Raw genomic sequence first — 22200 nt, forward strand, 5'->3', positions numbered from 1 at the left:
ATTGAGGATTTTTCATGAAAGCAGATCAATTCAATGTGACCAACAGCAGTTCTGATCTGTGCAGATTCTCCATCATGACGTCTTTAACTGGATTTCAGCTCCGTTTTTCACAATAAGTTTCAACAGCTTTCCTGTATTTATCAATTCTGGAGATTCACAGGGTTGATGTCAAACTGAGTGGAAGTCCGGTTGCCTGCTGAAATGCTGCCTTTGATCAATTTCAATCTTTTTTTTTTCTTTGCACCAAAAACCTGGATCAAAAAGAAAATCCCCTAATAAAACCTTACCTGAAAGGTTTCTGTCCAACAGTCCTGCAGCTCTGAGGTCCATGTGGCGACTGTACAGGCTTGATCTGGCAACCAGAGCCTTTGGGCTACCGGACAACAAAAACCAATGACACGAACCGAACAGAGAGGATGACAAAAAGAAAACACAATTCAAAGGAAAATAAGCTGAGGGATGAAAAGAACAGTAAAAAAATTAAAATATTGATGGAAATGATATAAAAAATGTATAGCGGTACCTTTCCTCTAACAGATTTTCCCTTAAAATCATGACTTTATTCAGGGTTTGGTTATTCTAAGAACTTAGATCCTTGGTTTGGTCTAAACAAGGTTAATTATCGTGCTCTGTGGGTTGATCAGAACCAAAACACGTTCATCTAAGCAGGGCTCCATAGCTACGTAGTTCCAGTTCTCCCTGCAGCAGCATTTAATGATTAACGTTATTAAAAGATGAAAATCTGTTCCAGCTGCAGAGGATTTCTGTTGAGGTAAAAAGATTGTTGCTCCTCAGATTCAGAAGCCGTGTGGCTCTGACTTCAGCCGAGGGAACAAAGGAGCAGATCTTTACCTTTTACAGATCCTGAGGAACTCAAAGTAGTTTGGTGTCGAAGGTTGTTTTTTTTCCTTCAGAGCTGCAGAGAGTTTATGAGTTTACCTCCTAAGGAACGCTACAGGATCAAAGGGAGGCCCCAATCCAAAGGACTGATTGTAGATTTTACTCTCTGACACTAACCCTGTTTGTGAGATCTTTGCAGAACATTGCTGAGGTTTAAATTTCGTCTTACAGCCTAGAATGTTTCGGTTTCTTTTGGGTCATAAAATCTGAGCAGAACCGTTTAAAAACGTAGAAGTTTGTTCAGGAACCACTGAGCCTCTCTGACCGGGAGAAGCAGAGGCTTCTGTACGGAGTCAGAAAGGAGTCAAAATGTTTGCAAACTTCTAAATAATGATATTTAACGTCTAATTTTTACCTTATAATGTGACAAAACTAAAAAAGCAAACAGTAATAATCAGAATTGAATCTAAAATTAGATTAGTATTTTAATTACATTTTTCTTTTTTATTTATTTTCTTTATTGCAGTTTTAGATTCAAATCCCTTTCTTTCAGTTACTTAGTCATTTTTTTCTTTCAAATTCCTTTTTCAGTTTCAGGATTTATTTTTTACACTTTCAAATCATTTTTTTTTTTTCAGCGTCAGATTTTGACCCCAGTCTGACGGGGGTCTCTGCAGCATTCTGTGGAATATATTACATTAAAGACATTTACACTGGAACTGTCAATAATATAATATACAATTATATATCTTCAAATATAAAACTGGAATAAAGAAAATAAATAGAAACAAAAAAGTGTAATTAAAATAATAAATTGAGTGAGTTTTTTCAAGCTGGGGAGAAGAATTTACATTTAATTCTTATTATTTTATGTTTGCTTTTTGAGTTTCTCAGATTATAAAGTAAAATTAGAAAATTATTTTTTCTGTTTCAACTTTTATTGGTTCAGTTTCAAATAAGATTTATAAGTTTAAAAAATGTTGCCCCCTTTCTGACTCCATATTCCTGGAGAAAATGTTTGGAATGAATCAGGATCCCAGAACGACCAGGAGGAAGTTGATGGAAGAGGGAAGGATCTGGTTTTCCCCTCTCGAACTTCGCACCTCAGTGAACCGAAACGAGGATACAAACAGAGCCGCAGTCTGAGAAAAAAACAAACATTTTATTTCTTTATGGGAACAAGGCTTTAAGACAAAGTCAAGGTTTTGTGGGTTTAAAAAAAGGTAGCAACTAAAAGCAGTAACTTATCACTCTGTCCTTAGTCTAATGTACAGTAGAACCGGCAGCTTCCCTGATCGCTATCAGGAACATCGTCTCATCAAGCTACTGTTTAAAACCAATATGAGGTTCAATCAATTAAAACCCAGCTGAGATCTACCGAGGGAACTGGAGATGAAATACCGGAAAATACCAGACAAAATGAAAGAAAGGAACAAATAAGGTGAAATGTGTGATGGGAAAATAATGAGAAAAGGGGAGAAAAGAGATTTATGATTAACCAGCGGACAATCAGGACCAACAAAAAGGAACATGTGATCATCTCACCCAAGATCTGCAGAGCTAATAAATGAAAGCTGAGGGATTTTTAATGTCTTCACATCCAGATGAACAATCCTTCTCCTTTTTTTAAAGCCTTATTTTTAAAGCTTTGATTAATCTGCAGACACTTTCTCACTTCTCTCAACACGCCACTGAAGACGTGAACCATTTTACAACCGGCAGCTTTCTCTCTGATTCCTGGACTTTGTTCAGCACAATCTGAACAGCAGCTCAGCTCATTTTTACAGCTGCTAGTGGAGAAACAGCCAGGATTTAATGAGCCTACCCTCTTTATTTCATTATGTCATCATTCTGAGTCTGCTGCAATACAAAAATGATCTAGAAATGAGTAAAATTTTTTAAATTAGTGGTATTCACCCTTAATTTGAGCAAGTAAATAAGATGATTTGGCAATGGACTGAGTATTTTTACTCTTAATCTAGGATAATTAGATAATATGCACTTGAAATAAGACAATGGAATTGTTTTTTTCTTATTTTTAAATGTAAATTGTCTTGTTCCATTGGCAAAATGTCTCACTTACCTCCTCAATTCAAGACACTTATTTTAAGAAAGAATTATCTGTTTAGATGTACAGTTTTAGAGTGTGCCCATTTCCTTCTTGTAAAGGATTATGTCGACCATGTTGTTGTTGAAAGTTGCCAACAACCATTTCCTGTTGCTGACATTTCTACACCTTTTGAGAACAATTGATATCATTAGCAAGATTATCTGTCCTCCACCTTAATAAAGACGGCTGCTTTCAGACGACTGATCAACATTTAAACCAGAGAAGCACTCGGAGAGCGCAGACCTCTGTGATGACCGCATGTGCAACCACACAACAAATGGTCTGATCATTCTTTCATTTAAATAAATCTCTTATATTTTACTGTACTGTATTTTACTTTGATTTGGCATTGGTTAACTATTTGGGTGCACATATTTAGTCAACTCATTTAGTCATTTCTTGCTTGTTAGCTTTGCTGTAAATTCATATACTTCTCATTTGAGTTGCCAGTTCCTGGGCAGGCGTCATGGGGGCGTGGCCACTAAAGGAAAGGAGGCCCCAGCTGCAAATGGCAAGGAGGCCTGGTTGGACTCTTCCACTTACTTTTAGTAGAGGTGTAGGAAGGGTTTAGGTTTTTCTCTTTGGTTTTGTTTTCTGTAATTAAGTTTAATTAATGGGAAGTTCTCTTTCTCAAAGGTTGCAGATTTAGGATTAGTTTGGTGTTTTGTTGTAGTTTTGTTTAGGTAAATGTGTCCAATGTTTCCCTTGTGTCAAAATAGTCTAATCAACCAGTATATGTATATAGTTTGGGTTATGTTGATTTTTTTCTTTTGTTTTCCTTTATGGGCCCAATTTTGTTAGAAATTTGAATTCTTCTTGGTAAATAATTTTGTTACCATTTTTACCTCAATGACTTCCCTGTGCTTCTCAGATTTTTTCACCTCACAAGATCGGATATGATCAGTTATCTGTGCTGTGCCTTATGCTATGATCATGGTTTTTGGACATTGGGAACCAGTTTCCATGTTCCATCTTGGTTCCATGCACCTTTTTCCTCCTTGTTAGCACCTTCTTTAATTACTATGCCAATATGTGACCAGTGAATTTCTCCGCTGTGAGACCAATAAAGATCTAATCTAATCTAATCTGAAACGATGACCAGAGAAGAAGCCGCAGCTTTGGTGAATTAACAGCTGTGGAAGCTCTGCAACCCCCCCTTTTCAGCCAAGGCCTCCAAAAGCAGTCACAGGACCTCCCACAGAGGTGTGACTTGCCAGCCCCCTCTCTGTGAGGACGACAAACCCACAGAGGACACAGGATTGTCTCTTTTTGCCTCGTCTCCCTTGCCCATGAACCTGGGGTCCACTTGAGCAGGATCTCAAGAGAGAATGGAGATCTGGTGAGTTTACTGATGAGAAATAACCATGCTAACAGGATGGACTGCATGCTACGCTATGCTATACAGAAACATGTGTTGAGCTGTTGTAGAAGCCTGGAAAAGCTTTATTCACTAAGAGTCTAAACACTGATATAACATTAGTGTTCATGTGTTCCTCAGATGCTCATTACATTTCCATTAGCATGGATGTCTATTCGCTGCTAGCTATTTCAAAGAGGGTAAAGAATCATTTAACTAAAGGTTTTTGGTTCTTGATTAAGCAAATCATTCAATAAAACATTATTTGGCCAAATAATGTTTTATTCTCCTCATGGATTTGCATTGTGAATTGGTCTGAAAACATTCCAATTTCTTTAAAATTAGTGAAAAGCTAATTTGATCAGATCCCAAATTATTCCAGATAAACTTTGGTTTCAAACACAGAATCCATCTTAAACTGTAATATGGTTTTCAACCGTTTCCCCTAATTCTTTTTACATAGTAGTAAGTTTAGTTTAGTTTCACTAGTTTTAGTTAATAGTTTTAAACTGAAATATGTTTGACTTGGAGCCGAATGATTTTTGTTAATAAAATCTTATATTTTGAACAGAAGCTGTGGTGAATTTATTCCATGTATGTGAAGAATTAACTGTTTGACCATGATTAGTGCTCAGAATCACTCTTTCATCTATTGTTCTAACACACAGTTAGTAGGGCGTGTGTTCATAAAAATATATAACAGCTGAAATAATATCTGATTAAATAAGATATTTTCCACCCCTACAGGGGAGGGCAATAAACATCTTAAAGTATCAGAAATATAAATTCCCAGTGGGTTGGGAATAGAATTAAACATAAAATAACAACATTTGATTTCTCCAGTCATTAGATTACTGTAATGCAGAAAAGCTAGATGACTCAATATATTTATAAACTAAATTTGAATGAATTTCTCAGAGCTTAAGTTCGGAGACAAACAAGAAATTTTAGGAAATAAGTTTGCCAAAAGTGCTGCAAAAAAGCTCAAAAGGCAACAAAACCCTGACATAAAACTGATATTAAGACACATTATTAAATGGAACAGGGAGAGAGAAAAGAGTGTCAACTCACACCGCCACGAATGCTAAAAATATCTTCTTAAGAGAAATTATGAAACAGGAAGCAATGCGGCTCCTCTCTATTTAAAGAAAATGTGTTTTGGCAGAAGTAGAGGCAGGATGGAGATAAAGATAAAGCCAATATTAGGATAAAAATGAATCCTGTCATGGAGTGAAAGGAGGACGGAGAAGGTGAGATAATTCCTGTAGACACCAGTTAAAAGACAGAAAAGCTAAAGATGTGCAGAGATGCTTTACCGACGAATTTCACTGCAATGTTCCAGAAAAGATAGAAGTAAAGGAAGACAATTTAAAATCTCAGCTCAGCATTACTCCAACATTTGTTACATGATTTTAGATGCGGGCTGTTTAAGCTACCAATTGGTCTAAACTCTGTTTAGTTTTTCAGGAAGCTAAAATAAAAAAGCACTAATCCGAATCTCTGCGTATTTAAAAGTGGTTGAAAGGAACAGGAATCACGAGGTGTCATCAGAGTCGGATACGGCTGATGGGAAACTGTTTGGTCCGTTGTTTATTGAAAGAAAAACCCACTATCACAGATATAACTGGAATCTGATAAAAAAAAAATTGATTAGGGCTGGAATTAAAGGTGCTTAGAAGATTTCTTATGAAATCAAATCAGGTGATACTAAAACTTTTCCACTTCAGGAGTTTTGGCAGATTGACAGACAAAATAATTGTTTTTTATTAAAAAGGAGAAGTCCGGTCATATGCAGAATTCAAACTTCCGAAAATATTCTAAATATTAAATGATTCCATCCTGTTCAATAAATGATCAGTGTTTTTAATTCAGAGTAATTTTCATGTGAATGTGCTTTACTGGAGGCATCCATGTTTGTCAAAGAACACTACTGCCACCTACTGGTTTGTGACGTCACGGTGCGGTATCGGCTGTTGATCAAGTCCCAGTGCTGTATCTGGTGTTTGTCACAACGCGCTATTATCCAAGTCATCTTGAAAACATTCTTCTTCCAAATGTTGGCTACATTTTACGGGTTTTTTCTCTGGCCAGAAGTTCGATGGCAAATCCTCCCTCTTCAAGTTGGCGATCCAACGACCAACCCGTCCGTGGAGGATCAGGAATCAGAAAGGTGGAATAACTCTTTTTTTTCCACTTTTACCCGATGTATTCCAACATCCAGCTGCCATGCACGTGGGCATTGTCAGTTTCACTATAGCTCTGGTGAATTTCAATGGTGAAGTCCTCTGGAAATCTTCAATAATTGTTGTTGATTGCAGATGTGTCTAGTAGTTCCCATTGATTTAGCTTGGAAAGCGGGGAGAATGGCGCTAGGCTTACCGCACCGTGACGTCACTGCTGGAAGATGATCGCAATGCAAATTATTTATTTTTTTACTGATTAATGCTAAATTAATTAAATCACCGCAAACATATTAGTTTTAGTTATAGATAATGATCCATTGGTTATTCCTTGCTGACCTGACTTTTCCTTTAATATATAAATTTGTGTAGTTATTTAAGATTAGTTCCAATCGGTTTGAGCTGAATTTAGAGGCAGTTCCTGACTTTAAAGCAGATGTCAAGCTTTTTAAATAAGAATTTTCATCCTGTAGCTAAGAAAATCCATTAATGGATCTAAGTTAATAGCTCTTACTTGCTATGCCTTGTCCTGCAGGAGTCGATGAGAGGTGAATGTGGACTCTGCTCCCTGTTGTCTCCACGGAAAGATGAATGTGTGACACCAGGAGGCGCCCTGCTGGGAGACGATCCCACACTGGAGGAGCACTGGGAAGATGCTGATCGCTGAGGGGACTGAGGAGCAGCGAACGGCCAAGGAAGAGTCCTCTGCTCTTGGCGAACCACTGCCGATAAATAAACAAAAATAGATCAGGCATCAAAACGTAAAAAATGAATACAAATAATTATTAGTGGAGAACTAGAAAGAAAATTAAGTGCAGGTTCATGACTATTTCCTTCCAAAACAAAACAATTCAGACAAGCTTTTCCTCAGGTTTAAAGCTTTTAATTATTGACTGAGGTCAAATTCAACATTAACCATGAGAACCGCTGGGTTTCTGATGTTATTGCATATTTTCTGCCTTCAGGTTGTTTCATTTTAGACCTTTAAAGCAGAGAAGCTCCTGGCTGCTGCTGCTAAAAGCATTAAAAGATGCATAACTAAATATAAATTGGAAAAAGCTTAGCAAGAAAAACCACAAAACCACTGTCCAAGAAAATCCAAAACAGGAAAAGATTTCAGAAAACAAACAGCAGCGGGTCTTATGACTTAAAGGTATAGTGGAGGATGTTATTTTTCTGGGTGGATCATTAAAATAAGAGTTCCACTGCTCCCCTCCCCCGATCCGGATTTCAGGTTCACCTACTGGGCAGGGGTTAACGTTATGGATTTTTACCACTTGCCCTTCGGGTAAGTGACTTTCACATTTAATTTGCCCAGAAACAATTTTACTTGCCCAGTATAATGTTTGATAAATATAGTTCCTAATATTCATTTTGGTATATATATCAAACATGTTTGTTTTTTAAATGTTTTTTGTAATTCAGTATTTTTGAAGTTTCCAGGTTCCTGGTGTGTATCTGCATGCGTCAGATAATGAACTCCAGCCTACATTACCGTGTTAACATGCTTTTCAATCCTTCCTGCTCATTCTTTTCAAACTAAACTTTGCTTTAAACTGTTGTGTGCTTGGAAAAATATAAATAATAATGTTAAAGATCTAAAAAAAACTTGACAGGTTAAAAACAAGATAAATGGCAAGACAGAAGTCAATGTCACAAATGAATAACTTTTATTTTAGAGTCACGGTATGTTTATACAAGATAATACTATTAATATAATGTGATTTTTCTAGAGAATCATTATACATAGTAACTGACTCAGGATTAGTTTTCCCTGACAAAATAAATGCAGCCGTTTGTCGTTTTGGTAACTACATCTAAATTACCGCTAGGTGGACAAAAATCACGCGAGAATGTGTACAAAACAACAAAAATGGCGCCAGCAATGCTTGTGGGTCATTTTCATCAAATGTCGGTGATTTTAAAGTAATTTTGAGTGATAAATAATTTTTTTTTTGCAATCATTGCACTTGCCCAGCGGGCAATGCAATTTGTACTCTCCCAACAATAAAAACTACTTGCCCCAGGAGATGGTGCGATGGTTAACATCGAGCCCTGTACTGGGTCATCCGGTAATCCCGGGACTGGCCACCGGCGGTCGCCTCTGTGCTCTGTGGGGGGGGCATGTCTTTGGCTCTTCACAACCACTATTGAGCGTTTTTCCTTTGAATAAACTTTACATGGTTTACACTCCATTGGAAGAAGGCCAGGTCAAGATCCGCAATGGCAGCAAACAGGAAAAAGAACGTAGAGAAAATCTGGTTTGTCCAATAAAAGGATAAGGACCATTGATTATTCCTTGCTGACCGGACTTTTCCTTTCCTTTATAATCGATTCAGTTTTCAAGTTGTTTCTAAACTGTGATCCTTTGGTTTCCCTTTAAAAGCTTTTAATGATCATGAAACTGTTCAGTTTTCATATGAGAGAATTCAAAGACATGGGTTCATTAATGACTTGAGAAAATGAAGGTTTTTATGTGTGGTTTGATGTCTGGGCAGCTTGGTGTCGATTCGTTTCCTTACAGCTTCGCTTTACATTTCATTAAATTACTAAAGTCCCTTTTTATTACCTGCCTTATTGCTTACCTTCTCTTTCCATTAAAGAATAAGGCTTGATTTCTCCATCAGGCTTCTTAACGCGCCTCAACTGGGCCACTGTAGGGAAAATAAAGCACATTTTAACAAGGCAGTAATCATTAGTATGTTTTCCTTATATGGCAAAGTAAATGATGCTGATGCTTGGGAGGGAAAATCTACAATAAGTTATGTAACTTATCTTTTTTTACCAGTCAGGCTTTAAGGTGATATTACTGTCAAAAACCAGAAGTAGAAAGTTTCTGACACAAACACTAGGGGCGTTACATTAATATAGAAATGTTCATAGGGTCATTCATTAATCAGAACATATTACCGTAATTTTCGGACTATTATCCGCACCTGAATATAAGCCGCAGAAGCTAAATTGCATGATTTGTACATATACAAGCCGCACCGGACTATAAGCCGCAGGTTTTTTATGTTTAATGTCCATCTTTCTCGCTGTCGTTCTGTCTCGTACCATCACGGTAGAAGTCTGCTTCCGGAGGACCTCCGGATTCCCCGCGCACGTGGCTACCGTACTTGTGTGTTGAAGCTAATGTGACGTCAACATGGTGGATGGTAAAATCCATAGATTTAGGTATTACCCTAGTGGCCGTTAGCTGTAAAAAAAGTCCATAGATAAGCCGCATTGTTATATAAGCCGCAAGGTCGAAAAATGGGGAAAAAGTCGCGAATTATAGTCCGAAAATTACCGTAAATTAAAGTCAGAATTGCATCACTGACATTAACCAATGAGAATTGATCCTGAAATTGAAAGTAAGGACCTGTTCAACAATAAAAAAAATCAATATCTCATAGAGTCAGGTGTGTTTTCCATCACCTGAACCCAAAGAGAGGCGATGAAACTATCGCCACCCAATCCGTCCCAGAAGCATGATCCGTACCATCGGCTCATTTGTGCAACCAGATATGCATCTGGGTCGCCCTTGATTTTATTTTGTAAAAAAAAGATCTAAATTACATTTTCCCCTCCCCAAAAAATACTAAGTGTACTAAACTATAATGTGTCAAAGGTTGATAATGCATTTTCCTGAGAAAATAAATGCATTAAAATCTTTTCTGTTTTATCACTCGTCTGTCCCCGATCTGAGCCAGAAATGGGATCCTAAGCTACTTCCGGGTGCTAACTTTTTCAGCTCTGGATTTAAACATAAATATTTCTTTCCTTTTGTGTTAACCTTATGATATATAGCACATAATCTAAAGAAAGAAACAACTACAATACAGATAAACATGGTTTAATGATATTTTGCCGGACTGCTCTGAGCATGTCCCGTGATGACGTCAAAGAAGCTGTTTAACAGAGAAAATGGAAAAAGAATAAAATTCTCAAAAAAGTCATAAAACATTTTTTTAAATGTGTAGTAGCTTTATTTAGTGAGTTAAGGGCAGAAATAAGTAATTTTAGTGCTATAATTACATTATTTTTGGAAACCTGGATGAATATCTGGTTGCGCAGATGAGCGGATGGTACGGATCGTGCTTGCGGGACGGATTGGGTAGAAACAGAGCCGGCTAACCAAGGTTAGCCTATATGCTAACCAAGGTGAGCAGTGTCGCTACCTGATCCGCACTGGAACCTCGATCTGTACCATCCGCTCATCTGCGCAGCCAGATATTCATCCAGGTCGCCCTTGATTTCCTTAGTAAAAAAAATACCTAAATTATGTTTTTCCCTCCCTAAAAATAGAAAGTGTACTAAACTACAATGTGTGAAATGTTGATTTATTTTCTGACAAAATTAATCCTGTTTAATCAGTCGTTTGTGCCTAATCTTTTCCAGAAAAGCTACTTCTGGGAGCTAACTTTTTCGGCTTTGGATTTTAACATACAGTAGAGCATTAATATGCAGCAAGTGCTGAAAATAGTGATCTGAATAAAACATTTAATATATCTCTAATGAAGCGCATACTGTGCTGAAATGTTACATACAGTTGCTTTAACATTTAGCTATGTTAAAACAGCTCGGCTGATGCCTAAAATAAGACACACACACATAAATATATGATACTTTACATGATTTCTTTTACGAATTATTGGTTGCTTGGATCAACAGTTTCAGTTAAATATAACATAATTCCTGTTATGAAAAACACTGATGTGTGAGAAATTTAATTTAATTTTATAGGATTTACAGAAAGGTGGTCAGTGGCATAGTGGTTAGCACTGCGCCTTGCAGAAGTGGCACAGTTGGTTTAGGGTTCGATTTCCTGCCCGGTGTCTTTCTGCATGGAGTTTGCATGTTCTCCCTGAGCATGCGTGGGTTCTCTCCGGGTACTCCAAAAACATGACTGTTAGGTTAATTGGCTTCTCTAAAGTCCCCTTTTAGGTGTGAGTGTGTGAATGGTTGTCTGTCCTGTTTGTCTCTGTGTTGCCCTTCGATGGATTGGAGACCTGTCCAGGATGGACCCAGCCTCTCGCCCACTGACAGCTGGAGATGGACACCAGCACCCTCTTGGGATAAGCGTGTTAGAAAATGGATGGATGGATGGATGGATGGATGGATGGATGGATGGATGGATGGATGGATGGATGGATGGATGGATGGATGGATGGATGGATGGATGGATGGATGGATGGATTTACAGAAAGTTCACAGTAATTATTCTAATGAAATAAAGGCAGGCGCATACATTTGTGCATGGGGCGCCGGTTGCAAAGTTAAGGAGTGAAAAATTAGGAGCAATATTTATGGTTATTTAGCGTGTTTAAAGAGAATTTTTTTTTCCACTAAGTCATTCATTCATTTATGAAAATCAAAGTTCCAAACCAAATATTTATTTTCCAAACTAGATATTTGGGTGGTTAAATAAATATTTAGCTCCAAACTAAATATTCATTTAACAAACTAAGTGTTTATTCAGAAAAATAAATATTTAGCTTGCTGACAATTTTTTTCTAACTGACAATCTAAATATTTAGATGTGAATGTGAAAAAATAGTGAAAAAATTACTTGGAGAAAATAATCCCCTTATTTTTCTCTTAAAACATCATTGACAAAGTTGAAGTTCCACTGGGGCTGGGTACTTCAACAAGACAACACTGCTCCAAATCTACCAAAGGATTCAGGAAGAGGAAAAAACATTCTGGAATTGTTATCTCAATGGGCTGCTATAGGCTTAGACATCCGGAGGTCATAGGGACCCCTTTTCATCATTCTGCTTTATTCTATCTCTATTCTCCCACTCTGCAGAATCTGTTAGTTCAATCTCTAACGTTCTGCTCTCTCTGCTTTTTCTCATAGTAGCTTCATCTGGTCTGTTCCTGTTTGACTCCATCCTGGAGAGAAATATCAGCTGTGCTGCTGCCATCAACACCTCTGTTTCTAGATGTTGGAGATTGGCCTGTTTTCCAGTGTAGTCCTGTTTCTCTGACTGTGACTAACTGGATGTGCTCTCTTCATCCTCTGACATGGGAGCTGGCTCGGAGCTCGTCTGCCTGGCTGTGTGTTTCCTGGACGGGGCCGCCTGTGGAGCTGGTTGACAGTTGCCTTTTGTATCTATGCTTCTTTTTCTATGTCTGCTTCTGTCTCCTTGAACCCCAGTGGGCCTCAGCAGATGGCCGCTCACACTGAGCCTGGTTCTGCTGGAGGTTTCTTCCTGTTCAAAGGGAGTTTTTCCTCTCCACTGTCGCTACAAGCATGCTTAGTGTGAGGGATTGCTGAAGAGTCAATGAGTCGATGCAATCAGCTGGTTTTCCTTAGATAGAAAACTTTGAATCAATTTGACTGGATGATCTGGTTGAATTGTTTCTGTAAAGTGCCTTGAGATGACATGTGTTGTGAATTGGCGCAATCGAAAATAAGTTAAATTAACTTAAACTTAGATTAAATTGAATAATGCTGAACATTTGTGGTGTGATTTAAAGGATGCTGCCTACGCTCATGAACCATCAAAACAGAGTGAGCTCCAAAATACCTTCAACCAGAAACTCATTGGAAGTTTACAGGAAGAGTTTATTTGTGCAGGAGGAGGATCCACTAAACATTGATGTAATTTTCCTGTTCAGCACCTAAATTTATCCACCTGCCTGGTTTTGTTTGAACCAAATATTGTAAACTTCCTGTAAATCATTTAAACTTCATGTCACTTCTTTAAACTCACTGCATTCATCTGCTTTATGATAGATTTACTCAAACTGTTCATCCAAACAAACCACAAGGAAAATCATGAAAATGATCAGGGCTGCCCAAACCTTTTAAAAACACTGTACAAGAAATCCTCCTCATGTACAATATAATTCATGATATATATGATATAACCCTCTCTTGCTCTCTACAGGCAGACAGTTGTTATGAGAAAAGCAAACAGCCCCAGGCAGTAACAAGTTCCCGTTTAAATGGAACTTCATTGTAGCACAGAGGGAGGAGTTAGAGAAACAAAAATATAAAAACTGGTCTAAAAATTACCTGATCTTCTGTGGAAGAAGCCCTCGAACGCAACAAAATTATTGACCTGATGAAAAAAAAAGATGAAGTCAAAACAAGGAAAATGTTTCCTCAGAACTGTTAAAATAAACCAGGTTTCCTGCAGCAGACAGAAAATAGGTTAATTCATGGAAAAAAGGGTCAAATTAAAGTTAAGATTTAACTGAGGTTCCAGTCAATCCAGGTCTAAAAACCTAACAAGACAAACTCGTTAGTTCAGCTTTAACTGCAAGTTCCAGGAATATAAACATCTACTTAACAGGTTTTCTAGGGATCAGATGTTAGATGATGCGTCTGTTATTTGTTGGCATAACGAATGGAAGTGATACAACACCACATCCAGGAAACAACCGCAGTTTCTATACATACATATATATATATACATACATATACATATATATATATACGTATATATACATGTATATATACATATACATATATATATATGTATATATACATATATATATATACGTATATATACATGTATATATACATATACATATATGTATATATACATATATATATATACGTATATATACATGTATATATACATATATATATATATGTATATATACATATATATATATACGTATATATATATCACTTCCACCATAATGAACTTTTTGAAGAGTTTCAGTCTGGCTTTAGAGCTCATCATAGCACTGAAACAGCTCTGGTGAAAGTCACTAATGATATTCTCATGGCCTCAGATAATGGACTTGTATCTGTGCTCGTCCTGTTGGATCTTAGTGCTGCATTTGATACAGTTGACCATAATATTCTTTTAGAAAGACTTGAATATTTTGTTGGAATTAAAGGAACAGCACTAGACTGGTTTAAATCTTATCTATCTGATCGAATTCAGTTTGTTCATGTTAATGATAGATCTTCAACACGCTCAAAGGTTACCTGTGGAGTACCACAGGGATCAGTGCTAGGACCAATTCTCTTTACTTTATACATGCTCCCAATTGGTAGAATTATTAGACAGCATGGGATTAATTTCCACTGTTATGCTGATGATACCCAGCTATATCTGTCTATAAATCCAGATGAAGCTAACCCATTACATAGATTACAGGCATGTCTTGAAGACATAAAAACCTGGATGACTCTTAACTTTCTGCTTCTGAATGCAGACAAAACAGAAGTTATAGTCTTTGGACCAGAGTCTCTGAAAAAGAAACTGATTAGCCAGTCACTTCATTTGGATGGGATTAAACTGATTTCAGATAATAAAGTAAAAAATCTTGGTGTTATTTTTGATCAGGACCTGTCATTTAAATCCCACATCAAAGAGGTTTCTAGAATTTCCTTCTTTCATCTGAGGAACATTGCAAAAATTAGAAATATCCTGTCCAGGGGTGATGCTGAGAAACTAGTCCATGCATTTGTTACTTCAAGGCTGGACTATTGTAATTCTTTACTATCAGGAAGTCCACAAACTGTAGTTAAAAGCCTTCAGCTGATCCAAAATGCTGCAGCCAGAGTTCTAATGAAAATTAAAAAGAGAGATCATATCTCGCCTGTCCTGGCTTCTCTTCATTGGCTTCCTGTTAAATCAAGAATAGAATTTAAAATCCTCCTTCTCACATATAAAGCCTTAAATGGCCAAGCTCCATCTTATATCAGAGATCTGATTGTTCCTTATGTTCCTAACAGAGCACTTCGCTCTCAATCTGCAGGTTTACTAGTGGTTCCTAGAATTTCTAAAAGTAGAATGGGAGGCAGATCTTTTAGTTATCAGGCTCCTCTCCTGTGGAACCAACTACCAGTTTTAGTCCGTGAGGCAGACACCCTGTCTACTTTTAAGGCTAGGCTTAAAACTTTCCTTTTTGATAAAGCTTATAGTTAGAGTGGCTCAGGTTATCCTGAGCTATCTCTATAGTTATGCTGCTATAGGCTTAGACTTTTGGAGGACATAGGGACCCCCATTTCATCATTCTGCTTCATTCTCTCTCTGTTCTCCTATTCTGCAGAATCTGTTAGTTCAATCTCTAACCTTCTGCTCTCTCTGCTTTTCCTCAGAGTAGCTTTGCCTCGTCTGTTCCTGTTTGGCTGTGACGTCATCCTGGAAAGAAACATCAGCTGTGCTGCTTCTATCAACACCCTTGTTTATAGATGTTGGAGATCGGCCTGTTTTCGGCCTGTTTTCCAGTGTGGTCCTGTTTCTCTCAGGGAGAGAAACAGGACCATATATATACATGTGTATGTATATATATGTGTACGTATATATACATATATATATATGTATATATACATATATATATACGTATATATACATGTATATATACATATATATATATATATATATGTATATATACATATATATATATACGTATATATACATGTATATATACATATATATATATATATATATATGTATATATACATATATATATATACGTATATATACATGTATATATACATATATATATATATATACATGTATATATACGTATATATATATATGTATATATACGTATATATATATGTATATATATGTATATATATATATGTATATGTATATATATATATGTATATATACGTATATATATATGTATATATACATGTATATATACGTATATATATATATGTATATGTATATATACATACATATATATGTGTATGTATATATACATATATATATATGTGTATGTATATATATATATATACGTATATATACATATATATATATACGTATATATACATATATATATATACGTATATATACATGTATATATACATATATATATATACGTATATATATATGTATATATACATATATATATATATATGTATATATACGTATATATACATGTATATATACATATATATATATATATATATATGTATATATACATATATATATATATATGTATATATACATATATATATATGTATATACATGTATATATACATATATATACATATATATATGTATATATACATATACATATATATATGTATATATACATATACATATGTATATATACATATACATATATATACATATATGTATGTATATATACATATACATATATATACATATATGTATGTATATATACATATACATATATATACATATATGTATGTATATATGCATATACATATATATATATGTATATATACATATACATATATACATATATATATATATACATATATATATGTATATGTATATATACATATATATATGTATGTATATATACATATACATATATATATGTATATATACATATACATATGTATATATACATATACATATATATACATATATGTATGTATATATACATATACATATATATACATATATGTATGTATATATATATATGTATATATGTATATATACATATACATATATACATATATATATATGCATACATATATATATATATATATGTATACATATACATATATATACATATATATATGTATATATACATATACATATATATACACACATATATATATATATATATATATAATGAGTTATACTAAAATACTCTACTATCTCATTTTATCAGCTTTTAATTTTATCTGAATCGCTGATTTTTTTTTTTTTATTAAAGCTGATATATAAACAAGGATGTCAAATTCACATCTAAAATGTTTTATTTAAATAAATGTTTCAAAAATAACTGAAACAGCATGTTTGCCTCATCGGTATTTCATATCCATGCAGGCTGCCTGTGTGACCATTAAAAGAATAGTACACCCAAAACATGATTAGCCTTCATTTTCTACTCACCCCCATGCTGAACAACACTCTGGAGTACTTTTTTGATATCTCAAATGCATCTGGAGATCTGGGAGGCTTCTTGCTGTCTGCTGACATTCAAATAATGGAGGTCTATGGCGCCCTGTTTTTAGAGCATAAACAGTAGTGTATAGGATATCCTGAAAGCGCGCACATGCGCGTTCACGACGCTACGGAAGCCGGCAGACCAAACCAGATGAAAGTGCGCATTCAGCGTCTGCTCTGCCGATAATGCAAGCGTAGAAGAAGAAATGTGCTGTTTACCTGTGCAAAGAAAGAAACAACGAAAGAAAAATGTCTGAGGACTTCAGTGTTGAGGAAGAGCATGAGTTCTTTGCCGAGCTGAATGCGCACTTTCATCTGGTTTGGTCTGCCGCGGTTTCCGTAGACTCGTGAACGCGCTTTTAGGAAATCCTATACACTACTGTTTATGCTGTAAAAACATTCTAAATGACTTTGTTTCGAGTAAATTATGGACGCTACCCACTCAGGACACTTGGAATACATTGGACGAGCAGTAGGAGGAATATTGACACGTTTTTTGTGGACTTTTATGGACCTTTCTGCCTCGGGCGCCATAGACCTCCATTATTTGAATGTCAGCAGACAGCAAGAAGCCTCCCAGATCTCCAGATGCATTTGAGATATCAAAAAAGTACTCCAGAGTGTTGTTCAGCATGGGGGTGAGTAGAAAATGAAGGCTAATCATGTTTTGGGTGTACTATTCCTTTAATACCAATAAAATGCTTCTGATTAAGTTATTTTAATTTCAATAGCGGCCACATTAAGGCTACGTTCACAATGCAGGCCTTAACGCTCAATTACGTTTTTTTAGTGAAATCCAATTTTTTTGGCGTTGCTGTTCAAATGTCCATATCTATGCAACTTGTATGTGATCTCCTGTGTGAACTGCATTCATACAACCTAAGTGTCCTGCATGCGCAGTAGAGGACGCAATGCCGTCACAAGCGAGCGTGGTCTGTTAACATGGATGGTAGCGCTGGAGCGCATCTAGGGATCTTTCCCAAACTTAAAACTCTTTTTCAAGATGGTTAAGAAAGAAAAAAGACTGCTGTCTGCATCATCATTTGCCTCGGTTGTTGTTTTTGTTCCTGTTTCTGTGTAGCAAGATGCAGAATAGTGATCTTCGTTGAGTATTAACGGCGTACAGGTCGGATGAATGCGACCTGGTTGTTCAGACATTTGAAAAGATGAGATTTGTTTGGGCCTGGGTCGCTTGGAAACAATCAGATCTGTGTTGTTTAGACTGTCATTAAAAGATCATATCCAGGTCGTATATGGGCAAAAGAAAAAATGGATTTGGGTCACTTCGGCTGCTGCGTGAACGTAGGATTAGTTGTCAATCAACTGTTCAAAGAGACTAAAGTAAATATTGACCTGCTAAGTGATAGGTGTAATCCATGCGGATGGACTCAGGAATAAGAAATAATTAACTTGCAATCCATAATTGTTTCTCACTAGTCTGTGGGCCAGTGTTTACGTATTTAATAACCTTTTCTCTCTGAGATGAAATAGCAGAAATTAGATGACATTAAGTAAATACTAAAAAGGAATTTTTGGGTAAACTACATAGAGCATAAAACCTTATTATTTTGCACATGCTCAATATTTTCCAAGACCTAAACCTGAAATAATATGAAATTTAAACTATAAAGAAAACTCAATTAAGCAAGTAGATAAATACAAAACTTCATGTAATATACGTTTATAGAAAGTGCAGAAAATGTATTTAGTGAATGTTTCTAATCAGCAGGCATACATAAATTCAGTAAATAGCAACATATCCTGCACTATGCAGCAGCGGGACCCAGATGGGAAGCTGTTTTCCATCCTGCTCACTCGCAGACAGATCTGACACCTCACCTGAGGGACGCTCCGCACCAGGCCGTAATGCTTAGCCAAGAACGCCAGCAGTTTGTTGGAGGGTCTGTCGTAGGCCAGCAGCTCCGGCTCCACATTCTGATGCTACAGCAGAAGACACAAAGAGGCCAGAGGCGATAGTTAGACATCAGAGCAGTGGATCTTGGTGCCCCCACCCCCAGCCAAACCTTTTTGACACGTGAACAAAGACAAGTCAATAGAAATAAATCATATTACAATAAACTAAACTCAAATCTAAACTATTCTTAACATCTAAATTGGTCACTTATTGCAGCTTCTGCTTGTTTATAAGAGTCAATGTCACTAGTGAATTGTGAGATCACAGTTCTATTCATTCGTTCACGCCTACTGTAATTACACACATCACCACTAGGGGCTGTCATTATCAACTAAAGGCCTGAACACTCTGAATGTGTACGAATTTTTAATGTCTGATCCGATGTTTTCCTTGTGTCACACTGACTGCGTATAGAGAGGCTCTGGCTAGACAGGGTGAGCAGATCTGCTCAGATGTTTTTCTCTTTTCTCTCTGTGCAAATATTCACAAATAAAAAATAATAATAATAAGCTGGACATGCTGGTGGAGAGTGTCAGTCTTCCAGGTCATAGTCATTCAAAAAAAGAACATTGAAAAAGCTTCCTAGACGGGAAGAGAAACATCTTCAAACTTGGAAACAAAGTCCAGTAAATTGCACTCTATATACTGTATATATCCCATGCATCTTCTTCTTCTCCTTTTGGCAATTTGAGTAGAGTAGATTTCTCCACTGTAAGATTAATAAAGTCAGTCAATCAAAACAATTTCCAGCATTTGGCTTGAACAGTTTATGAAAAGTTATTTTTTTTTTAAAGAAAAAAACACAGCTGCATTCTATAAAGCAAAGCCTCACTTAAGGAGTCTGTGGAGCATTTCAAAACGGGACAGATAGAGAATGTTCATATATTAAACACATAACGAGATCTATGTCTAAAGAAAAGAAAAACACAACAATAAAGTCTGTGGGACGGTTTCTATGGTGATTCTCAGAGAGATCTGGGAAGTTTCTCCAAGTTTTTCCTTTCTTTTTTCTTTCATTAAGAGGTGAGAGAGACCTGCTCTGTCTGCTCCTCCTTATTCTGGTTTCTGTGAGGCTCAAAGAGGATCAATACTTTATCCGTTTCTGTCCTCCTGAACTCCTATCATGGGGAAAGTTTTCTATTTTAATGTTTCATTCATTGTTTTTGCTCCAGTCTGTCCTGATTACTATAAACGCTACATGTGACTCCAAACCGACTCTTTTTTCCCCCAAAGCGGATGTGTTTTACTTTGTCTCTCTTCCTGTCAGACCCATGAATTTGCTGCTGAATTGCTGCTTAGTCTGACTAAAATCGACCTGGGCTCTATCTCAGTCGGAGCTACGCTGCCCCCTACAGGAAATCGTGTCGGGTGTGATCATCCCCACAATCAAAACTCCAGTCAACATTTTATCAGCAGACTTTCCTTTTTAAACATGGAAAAGTTTAACCTGCAGCATGTAATTGAACAGCTCCAGCCCATAGCCATGTCTCTGTAGCGTTTCTGCAACGTAGAAATCCAAAACACACAGCGGCTCTGCTTCAACGTGCACACCATTTCGATCCTGAAAGAAAATGCATTTAAGCCCATATGGAGGACTGCGATTCGAAAGAGCAAAATGACTAACAGGACTTAAAACAGCCCCAGACTCACCAGCAGAAACAGCTTCTTGTAGCCGACCTTCAGAAATCCAACAACCAGACCACGCCCTCTGTGTGTAGAGAACAGGAGAGAGCTGCTATCAGCGCAGAGCAACAGGCTAGGAGGGGCCTGGTTCCAGCTGTCCACAGAACCACACTTTACTTAATAGGAGAATATCAAAATAAATAATGTGAGGAAAAATAAACATGAGCCTCCTTTACATTTCCAGATTAAAGAGAATAATTGCATAATAAGATTTAAAGGAAAAGTCCGGTCGTATGCAGAATTCTAAAATCTAAAAGTACTTTAAGTACGAAATTATTCCATCCTGTTCAATAAATGATCAGTGTTTTTAATTCAGAGTAATTTTCATGTGAATGTGCTTTACTGGAGGCATCCATGTTTGTCAAAGAACACTACTGCCACCTACTGGTTAATGACGTCACGGTGCAGTATCGGCTGTTGATCAAGTCCCAGTGCTGTATCTGGTGTTTGTCACAACGCGCTATTATCCAAGTCATCTTGAAAACATTCTTCAACATCTCGTTACAGGTGATGAAGCAGACTGAAAATGTTTGTCATTGTCTCCTTTCTATCTCCTCTTTCTTTCATCTTTTCTTTATTTTTCTTCTTCTGTTTTTCTGCTCTACTTACATTGCAGTGTCCATATAAACTGTAAAACTCCCTGCATAATTATAATAAAGCAATTTATATGCATGAAACAAGTGGAGCAATATGGCAATTGCCATACTGCTAAGAAACGCTGAATGTTATCAGCATTCTGATGGCATTTTAGCCAAAGGATTTTATCAACAACATAATTAATATGCATAAATAAGGAATAGCTGTATTAACCATACATGCAAACAGAGCTTTATGGGGCCCCCAGGAACTTGGGGCCTTGTATTGCCTAATGGTACTGGCACTTTGGAAAAGGCGTTGGGAGGAATCGGGGATTTACCGGTTGCTCTCTCCGTCCTTCATCAGGTACAGCTGGTGCTTCTGGGACTGCAGTTTGGAGGCACTGGTTATAGGTGCTGGGAGCTGCTGCGCCTGTGGAGGAGAGAAGAACCGACGTCATTAGGTCAAACAGAAGGAATCAGTTTGATTCCAACAACTGGGCATAATTTACCCACTGATTCTGACAATGACTGAAACAGAAAGTTAAACCGACCTTTGCTCAAAGCCAACCTGTTCTATCACAGAGGATTCAAACACAGACGTGGAGCACAGAACATTTTACACTGTTTATTATTGAATCGCAGCAGAACATAATGGTGAGAAGATCAAAGGCAAAAACATCACCATCCCAGATGTTACTGGAGGCT

The 22200-nt window shown here is 36.6% G+C and overlaps 1 protein-coding gene across 1 annotated transcript in view; it reads right to left on the minus strand.

The window, feature by feature from the left end:
• The window catches only part of atat1 (alpha tubulin acetyltransferase 1), a 36731-nt gene that overhangs the window by 9002 nt on the left and 5529 nt on the right, over window positions 1–22200 (minus strand). Inside the window, exons 3-10 of the mRNA XM_038285915.1 lie at window positions 21834–21925; window positions 20885–20942; window positions 20682–20795; window positions 19159–19260; window positions 13497–13542; window positions 9073–9141; window positions 7002–7209; window positions 288–373 (exon numbers count right to left, since the gene is read on the minus strand). Coding sequence (XP_038141843.1) covers window positions 288–373; window positions 7002–7209; window positions 9073–9141; window positions 13497–13542; window positions 19159–19260; window positions 20682–20795; window positions 20885–20942; window positions 21834–21925 — 775 coding nt within the window. The remainder of the gene's footprint in view (window positions 1–287; window positions 374–7001; window positions 7210–9072; window positions 9142–13496; window positions 13543–19158; window positions 19261–20681; window positions 20796–20884; window positions 20943–21833; window positions 21926–22200) is intronic.

This window comes from Cyprinodon tularosa, unplaced genomic scaffold, assembly GCF_016077235.1.
Source record: "Cyprinodon tularosa strain WSP-4 unplaced genomic scaffold, ASM1607723v1 ctg217, whole genome shotgun sequence".
Taxonomy (NCBI): Eukaryota; Metazoa; Chordata; class Actinopteri; order Cyprinodontiformes; family Cyprinodontidae; genus Cyprinodon; species Cyprinodon tularosa.